Raw genomic sequence first — 10,463 nt, 5'->3', positions numbered from 1 at the left:
AGTTCCCATCTGTGTAAAATAAATAGGCTACTATGTTCATGTGATTAACATTTTTGTATTGATTCACACATTATACAAAGAAAAGCTAAACATATTTATACAGAATCAACATTTAAACCAAATAAATACTATGTTTAGCAATAGTTATGTCTAAAATAGATCAAATCGATTTCGTTTTATTTGAGAGGGGCGGAAATTTATTTTAAAGCAAGCAGTGCTTGTCTGCGTCTGGGCGTTTTGCGCATGCGCACAGAGCTTTCTCCTTTTCCAGGCCAGTACAGCAGGCGGACCGCAGGAAGAACGAGAGATTTAGGAAGGACAGTTATAAAAGTTAAAGAAGAGGAAAAATCATACATTTATCGACCGTCTCTCCTCACCATTGAATGTGGCATGCTTCATCATGGTGCTTGCGTCACCTATAATATAGCCTATTGATTTTTTTAAAGAACCCAAAGCAACTTGAGGATATAATGCCGGGAAACGGATGAGAACTACTGCAGTCGCCTGGTATCGCTTGTTGGATTTTGAATGCAGCGCTCGGAGATGCAGCTGGAATTTATTTAATTTATACAGGCCGAATAATTATAGTAACGTTTTTCGGACGTGAAGATACGACAATTATATAACTACACGAGCGCTCGGGCCCACGATCCGTTATATTTCTCGGCCGATTTGGCGCAGAGGGTTTGACCATGGGAATGTCATTACCGGTCTGATCTCATAGTCGGTGTGTGTGTGTGTGATTGTATGTCTGGCCGTGGGACGTGATGCAGCCACGCGTGGATGTTAAGATGGGTGATGCCGCAGAGATCAAGAGCACGTTCATCGTCCCGACGATCAAATCTTTTGATCACTATGATTTTACAACGGCCAAGATCTCCTGCAGTTTGACATGGCTCATTGCCAAAGCCTTTGGTTCTGGTAGGTGGCGCTTAAAGGTCTGAAAATCTTGATAAATAAAGGAATTGTAATTTACCTTATTAACGCCCAAGCTGGAATTGCAAGTCATTCGGTGTTTCTGGTTGATGTCCTGCATCATGCTATCGGCCCTCGGGGTGCATTTGAAATCATATTTATTCGGAGTGTCATTTCAAAGTAGGGCAATGTAAGCATTTAGTTTCGAAACGAACGATTAAAAAATAGCAGGAATAAAATAAAGTGAAGCAGCACAGAGTATGACTAACATGATTACAGAAAACAGAGACAAACTGTTGCGCATTTAATTGGCAACACAACGAACTGAAGGTTTTCTACAGCCACTGATCATCATACACATCGTTGTAAATAAAATTGTCAGTAGCCTACAATATTGAAACATTTCAGGTCCATTTATTTAATTAATGTCTATTTTAAACATAATCAAATAATGATGTGTACAGGGTTGCTAATTGTATTTGTATCATAATTTGTAACAAATACCAAAGGGATCCATCCTAAATAATGATCTTAAGAGTTCTTAGAAAATAATAATTTCGTAAAAACAAACAAAAAAAATAGTAGTTTCAGTTTATTTAGTTGTATCTTATTTGATTCTTAGATTATTGTTATTTGATCCCATTATGATCCTTTAAAATTGGTTTAAAATTATTCAAGAAATTGCATTAGTATTAGTATAATTGCAATTGCACTACACTTCCTTAAGGTTTTGTTTAACTAGGGTAAACGAGGCAATGGATCACAATGTTTCGTGAAATTTTACTGCTCAATGTTGGTTTGTTGACTTTTTTAGTGAAGTCAAATTTAGAAACGCTGTTTCATACAGAATTCTTTTGTATTTTAACAAAGAATGCTTTTTATTGGAATTATACTAATGGAGGCCTACTAATATTTACCTATAAAACTATACACCAAAAAAACTAACACATTCGTTTTTGGTGTTACACGGTAGCACCATAAATGCAATTGTACATGTAAATGAATAGCATTAGTACAGTGCATGGCATATACAAAATTACCATGCCATTATCTGATACAATCACTGTACCATTTTGTAGAAAGATTGCAAGCTGGAAGCTTTGCTTTAATTCCAGTGCCTATCCATAAGTAGTATACAGATGTTGCAAGTGGCAAACATGGTGAGTTTGTATCTGTAACTGGAAAAAAAACAGCATTTACATGGTGCTGTAACCTTTGCCAAGTCTGCAGAAGACATTAGCCCAGATGTCTACAGTAGGCTCATGAAAGGCCACTGTCTGTCTTATGACTCCCCACACTCAGTAATGAATGCTCAAATCAGATTCCCCTCCTCTCTCTCTGCACACAACACACAGTAATAGGCTTGAATTTTCCAGAATAGCTCCCAATAGAGGATGCTGAAATGAACACACAAACACGCACACACACAGACGTATACAGACACAGAGCAGTGTGGCTTTTTGCTGGTAGAGCAGCTCAGCCCGCAACAGAGAAGCCTGCGGAGTGCAATGCAACAGGGCTAGGATGAGGAGGCCCCAGACAGAAGTGTGTAGATGTGTGTGTATAAAGTGGTATAAAGTCTGGCTTTCTCATTGGAGTTGCTGTTCTACATGAACTCTAATGTGGTTGATAAAGCATGGATTTACTCTGATCTCTTTTCCAGAAGGCAATGAATGCACTATGTTTCAGCAGAGACTGTATAAGTGGAAAAGGTGACCCATTCATATACATATAAATGGGAGAAATCGTAATGAAAAGTAGGGTGTCTATTTTCCCTCCTTAAAATTAATTGGGCTAATTGCATTTTGATAGCCACAATCGGTCATTACTGAATTAAAAAAACATATTTCAAATCGGCACTAAAACCTGACAACAATGGTTCTCCGCATTCAAGTACATAGGAGCTGTAACGTAATGGAGCTACACTTTTTGTTGGCTGCAATTGTGTCTCCCCATGAAGTCACACACATACACGCACATGTGAAACAGGTGAAACTTTGGATACTTTGTTTGTCATATGTTTTTTCTGTTAAGGAATTGTAAAAAGCGCAATCCTTCAGTAGCAGGCTAGCAGCTAGTTGTTTACTGTTGGTGGCTATGGAGCTCCTTTCCTATCTCAATGCAGGTTTTTGACCAATCACAGGCTGTAGCACCTCCCACAGTCCCTATACACCCCAAAAGTATCTACCCCATAGTAGGAGCTAAAAATGTCCCCTAAAATGGCTTCAGGGAACTATAGTTCCTTATGTGTGAAAGCGATGATAAATAGTAGTCCTGGGGAAAAGTACTTAAAACAGGCTTAAGTACCGCCAGTTGGAAAGGCCCTATTACCATTTGATACCATCTCCCCATGAGCAATTGCTCTTCACAGCAGAATGAAACTGCTGACCAGTATGAGAAACAAACACAGGAAATGAGCCCCACCATTGCAAGGCATCATCAGATTTAAAATAGTTTCGGGTGGATGTCTGTTCATAAGGATAAGGACAGCGCGTTACATCTGCTGGGCTTTCAGCTGTTTAGAGTGGATTGCATTGTGGAGTTAACAGGGAAAACGAGAGGTGGTGGAACCTGCTTTTACATCAATGAAAGTTGGTGTAAAGATGTAAAAACATTAAAGAAGATGTGCTGTCCTAATTTGGAAGTGCTCTTTATCAACTGTAAACCTTTCTACTGACCACAAAGTTTTCTATTTTTTTCTGGTAAGTGTTTATATTCCTCCACAACCATGTGTGAACACAGCGTTGCAACAGCTGGGTGATCAGATCATGGACACGGAAGAACAATACCCGGACTTAAATATTATTATTCCCTGTAATTTTAACTGAGCCAACCTGACTTGTGAACTGCCAAAAGGCAGACATTACATTACATGCCCTACCTGAGACAGAAATATATTGGATCACTGCAACACAATATTAAAGGATGCATATCACTCTGTCCCTAGATAATTATTGGGACTCTCTGATCACTGTCTGGTTCATCTTCTTTTGACCTACAGGCAGAAACTTTAATCAGCTAACCCTGTAGTAAAGACTGTAAAATGATAGACCAAAGAAGCATAGCTTTGACTGCACTAATTGGAGTGTTTTTGAAGCTGCAGACACCAATCAGGACGAGCTTACATATACGTTGACATCATATATCAGTTTCTGTGAGGATATGTGCATTCCTACTAGGACTTATTTAAAGTTCAACCATGAAAAGCAGCTTCACCAGGCCAAAGATGATGCTTACAGAAGTGGGGATAAAATCTTGTACAATCAGGCCAAAGACAAAGGACATTATTGACAAAGGAGAGTACAGTGGCTAAAACAATACTACTCTGAGAAGCTGGGGCCCAGACAGTGTTTCACCCACTTGTCTAAAATCATGTGCTGACATGCTGGCCCCCATCTTCCCACAGATCTTCAACCGATCACTGGTTCACTGCTGCTTCAAACACTCCACCATCATCCCTGTCCAAAAGAAACCCCAAATTACAGGACTTAATGTCTACAGACCCGTCGCTCTGACGTCTGTGGTCATGAAGTATTATGAGAGACTGGTGTTGACCCACCTGAAGCACATCACTGGACCCCCTTCAGTTTGCTTATCGAGCAAACATGTCTGTGTATTATGCAGTCAACATGGGATTGCATCATATCCTGCAACATCTGGACAGACCTGGGACAAATGCTTTATACACCATCATCCCAGCTATTCTCTGGACTAAATTAAACCAACTCTCTGTTCCCACCTCATCATGGTGGATCACCAGATTTCTGGCAGATAGGCAGCAGTTAGTGAGACTGAGGAAATTCAGTTCCAGCACCTCTACGATCAGCACAGGTGCCCCCCCACACCCCCTCCTGTGGTAGCAGTGGAGCCATTCAGGTTCTTGGGCTCTACCATCTCACAGGACCTGAAGTGGGAGACCCACATTGACTCCATTGTGAAAAAGGCCCAGCAGAGGTTGTATTTCCTTCACCAGTTGAGGAAGTTCATCCTGCCACAAGCATTGCTGATACAGTTCTACTCAGCAGTCATTGAGTCTGTCCTCTGTACTTCAATAACTGTCTGGTTTGGTTCAGTTACGAAATTGGACATCATAAAATTACAAAGGACAGTTGGGACTGCTGAGCAGATTATTGGTTGCCTCCTGTCCTCCCTTCAAAACTGAACACTTCCAGAGTGAGGAAAAGGGCTGGAAAAATTACTCTTGACCCCGCTCACCCAGCCCACTACCTTTTTGAACTGTTGTCTTCTGGCTGGCACTACAGAGCACTGAGCACCAGAACTGTCAGGCACAAGAACAGTTTTTTCCCTCAGGCTATCCATCTCATAAACTGCCCCATTGAGCAATAATGATATACCACAACAGAGAGCATTTGTTTCTGTTACACTTATTAGCACTTATTGATTTGACCACCAGAAAGTCACAAAGTAAACTTGTTTGGGCTCTTCGATAGACTCATCTCCTGAGCCTTCTGGTCTCCTCATGCCAGGGTTGGCAGGGGCAGAGGCTATAACATTAATGTGAAGAGGGGGAAAAAAACAAGAAAGCTAAACTGTTAATTCAGCCAACCCTAAGGATAAGTACGGTTTAACAAGATAACTAGTTTAATGTGAGTTAAACTAGATCAGTTACTGTCAACCTTAAAGCCTTTTTAGCATCGATTTAGCTAGCTATCAATAGCCATACATCCAAACAATATCTAACGTTACGTAGGTTCCAGTTTATAGGACTATGTCACCACGCACAGAAACGTTAATTTAACAAGTACAGAAGCATGTACCACTACAAGTTAGCCGATTTTGTTGGTTTGTTTGCTAAACAACCTACCTGTCAGAGTCCCAGTCATAGCACCGCTGCATTCATCAGTAGTTTTGGAGGAGGACTCATAGTGGGCATGTTCAAGGAAGCTCTGTGGCAGGAGGACGCTGAGAGGATGACTGCACTGGCTCGGTCTTCTTGCAGTCGAAGACGGAGCAACTTTTTATGTTTATTCCGTGCACTTCATCAGATTTGTCGAGTCTTGGCAGCAATTATCTTGCATTGCGTGCTGTTGGCATCGAGCCTGGTGAAATGTAGCCACACTTTGATAATTTCCACATCTTTTACATCTATGGGTGTTGGGACGTGTCTCTGGGCATTACCGGCGTAAACTCGTGTTTTTCCTTGATGCCTAAACACAGCCAATCACCTGCACTTTTAGATTTGGGCACATCTAGCATGCTACATGCTTTTCACTGACATTGATGAAGTTAAGCCCTTAGGTATCGAAATTTGGTACTGAGCGACAAGACATTTTTTGATACTTGATAATTTAGAGGCAATTCGGTCGGTGCCTAAAATGTATCGAACTCGATACCCAGCCCTACTTGAGAATACATAATTTGCTTTGAGAATATCATCAATATCATTGGACAGCATCTGAAATGTTGCTCTGGTTATTCTGAAATGCCAGACACAAGGCCTGTCATCCAATGATTGGTACCATTAGCTCCCAGACCTGTCTAACACTCTTTCGCTCCCAGACATAAGCCATCTGCCTCTGAACACTAGCAAACATGAAGTTTGTTGGAGCATTTGTCTGCACGCTCTAAAGTTATTAATAAAGGATAAAGGAGCCACAGTGGCTTCAACTTCCATTTTCATTTCGCCTCTGTTTTGCGCCAATTTTTCCAGAAGTTATGATTTTTTTTTCTTAAACACATGGGGTGGAATCAATGTTTTATTTGCTTTATTTGTTGTTTTTACGAAATTATGATTTGCTCATAAATTAAATTCGTAACTTGGATGGAAACATTGCTACAAATACTACAAATGGCTTACTTAGTTGTCTCTGCATATTAAGCAGGGATAGGAGAAAGTATTTTAACATTCAGCTTTAATAAGCAGGTTGTTCAAAGATAAGGTCATTTAAAATAGGTATTTTATTAAAAGTCATACACTTAATGGAATTATTAGTATTAGGATCTGCTAAGAGTACAGTATTTTTAAAATCCTCCAGAATACAAGACATTATCTGCAAAAATAACCTTAATAATTGACCTTAAGATCATCAGTTTATTAAGAAAGCTGAATTCTGGTGCTCGACTGTAACATTAAAACAAAAGTGCAGAGTTTAACTTTTAAAAGGCTTTTGTGAGTTTTGGTGACTTGCTGCCTCAGGCTCTTCTCTGTTTGACCCTCATTTCCTCCATGTGTTTGTCTTGCCTTTGAGAGCTGCTTCCTGCTTCTGTCCTCACTCTAGCTGGGATGAAACATAAGGAAAAAACCTTTCCCGAATCAGGCAGCTCTCTTGTTCAGGAAAAATCGTGAGCTTCACAGAAAGTAGTGTATATGTTTATTCTGTTGGCTCTGAACTGGCAGAGAAAGGGTTTCCATTGATGCAGAAACTTCTTTTCAGCTTTTCTTTTTCAAGTCTTTTCTGATACACATAAAAAGTCAGCAATGTAATGTTTATTTTATGATTTTGATGTTGAAAGGGGGTGTTAAAAGTTAACCCAAAAATGAAGTCAATTAATTCTGTAATTGTTTACTCACCCTGATGAGTATTAGCATCTGACACATAAGTGCCAGTTTTATATGTCATCTAAAGATGGATCTCAACCTGGTCGAAAGCATGGGAATTTTATGTGAAAATCTTCTGTTGTTTGAGCATTGTGTCCACGCAGCTGTTTGATGCCGAACACAACAGTGCTTCGCGTGTTTGTGGAGAGATTGACAGGCAGGAAATTGGCCAATAGTTGCTGCAAGCCTCATATAATTGACCAATTGGTGTGTGAGAAGGCAGGACTTACAAAGAGGGGTTAAAGCAATGCAAATATGAAAGCACACACAATGAATTATTAGACCCGATGCACATCATAATGCAACTAAAGGTGAATCCCAGGTATTTTCGCAAATATAGAAACCCCGGCCGGACGCTTTTTTAAGGTCCAAAAAAGAGGGCATGTCCGGGAAAAAGAGGACGTACGGTCACCCTAGCTTTTCACCAACATGTACAAATTTAAAATGTGGGGATTTCGCACACTGTGAATACAGAATGTGCAGGGATACTTAAAATGTTGCGTAAGAGGTGGAATCCCGTTACGAAATTCATTAAGTGGTTTTTTTTTCCTTCTATTTTCTACACATTGGTAATAGCTGCTGCTAAGACAAAAGAGCGAGACAGTGCTGGGATAGTCTGCACGATCCTGTGCGTGCACGTGATTGTACCTTGGTGCGTCCAGTATATTATGCACTCGTGCCTCTTTGTGAGCTAAATATTCTTGCGCTCACTCCTCGGTTAGAAGAATTCATTTGCTCAGTGTAATTGTTGTGCTCAGTTCTAGAAACTGTCCCGAAGCTCTCTCACACAGGCCATCGGGCAGACTTTATTTTCGAGCCCTGTGCATGTGTAATCAATCTCTACATTATTTTGCCACAAATTCTTCTGTCACAATTGGTAAAAGCTAGCAACTTACTATTGCCACACTAGCAGACTCAAAACAACTGGATTTTGGCTGAGGGTGTCACTCATGCAGACTGTTTTGCTGAGCTCTCGCTCTCTTGAGTCAGAGGTATGACACACTTACCGATTAAGAATGGTGGAGGGGTGACAGACATACCAACTCAATGCAACTCTCTATGATTCCTTGTCACATGGAGCTTACCTAAATAACATCAGGAGACCCATGTGAGCAAAAACAATTGTAAAAGGGTGATTTAGGAAGTGATTCATACCTTGTTAAATTGTGTGATTGCGTTTTTAATCCCCTCGAGGCTTGCCAAAGTGTGTCCATATGCAGCTTTCAGTGAAAAACACTCGGTGACAGAATCACTGTTGATTTCAATCAGCGTTTGTGAGGATATGCAGCTGAGTGCAATGAAAACGATGATCAGGTTGATGTCTTGTCAGTTCTCCAGTCAAAGAAGAAGCTCGTTGGTCACTTGATGAGAACACAAGAGCTGACCTGACGACAGGACAATTTTTCTGTCATGTTGGATCCTTTTTTATGTTGCGGAAACCATTAACTCAGCAGGGAGTCCAGACAGTCAAGGGATTAACAACCTTCCACTGCCAGACACTAATGCACACTTTGACACTCACCTACTGCCTGCCGATTATGTTAATTAAGCTCACACCTAAAAATCGCTGGAAAAACGGCTAGTTTGGCGCCGGATTTAGGCAGATGCCAACATTGACAGGTTGCATGACATGCCCTCATCCTAGAAAAAAACATAATATTACCAATTATACATTTCAAGACATTTTTGTTTACTTTCGTATTATAAACAGTTTTGGTACTGTGTTGGGTCGCCACTTGTCTAATGTAAAATCTGGTTCCTGATGTAAAACCAGTTGAGAAACACTGATCTGTAATACTATGTTAGGACTGTACTGGATCTACCAGCTCAGATAGTGCCGGTTAAACTACATTGTGGGTTGTTTGTGAAAAAGATAGGTATTTGCAATAAAATACAATGAAACTGTTTAGTAAATTCACCCCTTAGATTTTAGACACATGTAATCATCATGTACACACAAAAAATATGTGCTAGCAGGTGTCCAAGATCATCCAGCAGGAACTTAACTGTGCCTTTAAGACACATATTTCCTGCTGCTGAATAAGAAAATGAACACAAACACACACACAAAGACATGTTGAAAGGAAATGACCCGGGAAGAGCAGGAATTTACACCGCCTGTAGTCTGACTCACACTGAAGCATTATGGGATGCCAGGAATTTCCTCGGCTTTCCAGACTTTGTGTCTTAGCCATTTGCAGTCACACTTGAGCATCAAAAACAGCTGAAATGTCAGCCAGCTTGCAGATGTTAGAGTGCTGTTTATTTAGCATCAATCTCTAAATCAGTCCTGTTATTTTCTGTTTGTTTGTGTATTGACTGTAGTGCGCAAGTGCTTGTGATTTAGTGTTTTCATGCCTGTATGTACCTGTGTGTTTACATTTGTGTCTGTGATTGTGTTTGTCTGGCGCCGTGACTTCAGTCTGTGTGTCACTATTTATGCATGTCTGTACCTGTCTGTGTATGTATGTTATGACTGCACTGCACTGTGTGAGAGTGTCTGTAGTGCTATTCTGAAGAGGTTTAATAAATCAGATTATGTGAGATCTGTTATGAGATTAGTTTAAAATATTCTCTCTAATTTATATTTGCTGGGAAAACAGGCATATTTTTTAGTTTGCCTTAAAATTGTGACAAAATTTACTAACCCGATCTCACCAGAATATGTCACAATAGTACAAGGTGGCGAATTCCTACCAATTTGTGCGAGTTCATTCTTATGAGAGATGATTCCTTCATGTCCTTGTAGTTCCCGATGTGCCGTTTTATCCTTGTTAATCCAAAACAGTTAGTCACCTTATGCCTCCTACACATGTTTTGAATTGCCTTTACATAATGTGTAAAGGCATCATATATTTTATTGGTTACAATATGAATAAGTTCCTCCTACTGAAAAATCTACCTATTTACTAACCTGACTGTCCAAGAGAATTGGTAATTTCTCTCCAACTCTTCTCTTTCTCCACCCGGTTGTGGTACATTTCAGATG

General features: G+C 40.2%; 1 protein-coding gene across 1 annotated transcript in view; it reads left to right on the top strand.

Moving 5' to 3' along the window:
- The first annotated feature begins 284 nt into the window (after nucleotides 1-284).
- Nucleotides 285-10,463, top strand: part of LOC127645512 (calmodulin-regulated spectrin-associated protein 2-like) — a 49,144-nt gene continuing 38,965 nt past the window's right edge. Inside the window, exon 1 of the mRNA XM_052129155.1 lies at nucleotides 285-921. Coding sequence (XP_051985115.1) covers nucleotides 768-921 — 154 coding nt within the window. The 5' untranslated portion in view covers nucleotides 285-767. The remainder of the gene's footprint in view (nucleotides 922-10,463) is intronic.

Source organism: Xyrauchen texanus, chromosome 6, assembly GCF_025860055.1.
Source record: "Xyrauchen texanus isolate HMW12.3.18 chromosome 6, RBS_HiC_50CHRs, whole genome shotgun sequence".
Taxonomy (NCBI): domain Eukaryota; kingdom Metazoa; phylum Chordata; class Actinopteri; order Cypriniformes; family Catostomidae; genus Xyrauchen; species Xyrauchen texanus.
The sequence above is the reverse complement of the archived record's forward strand: the minus strand, read 5'-3'. Positions and strand labels throughout refer to the sequence as shown.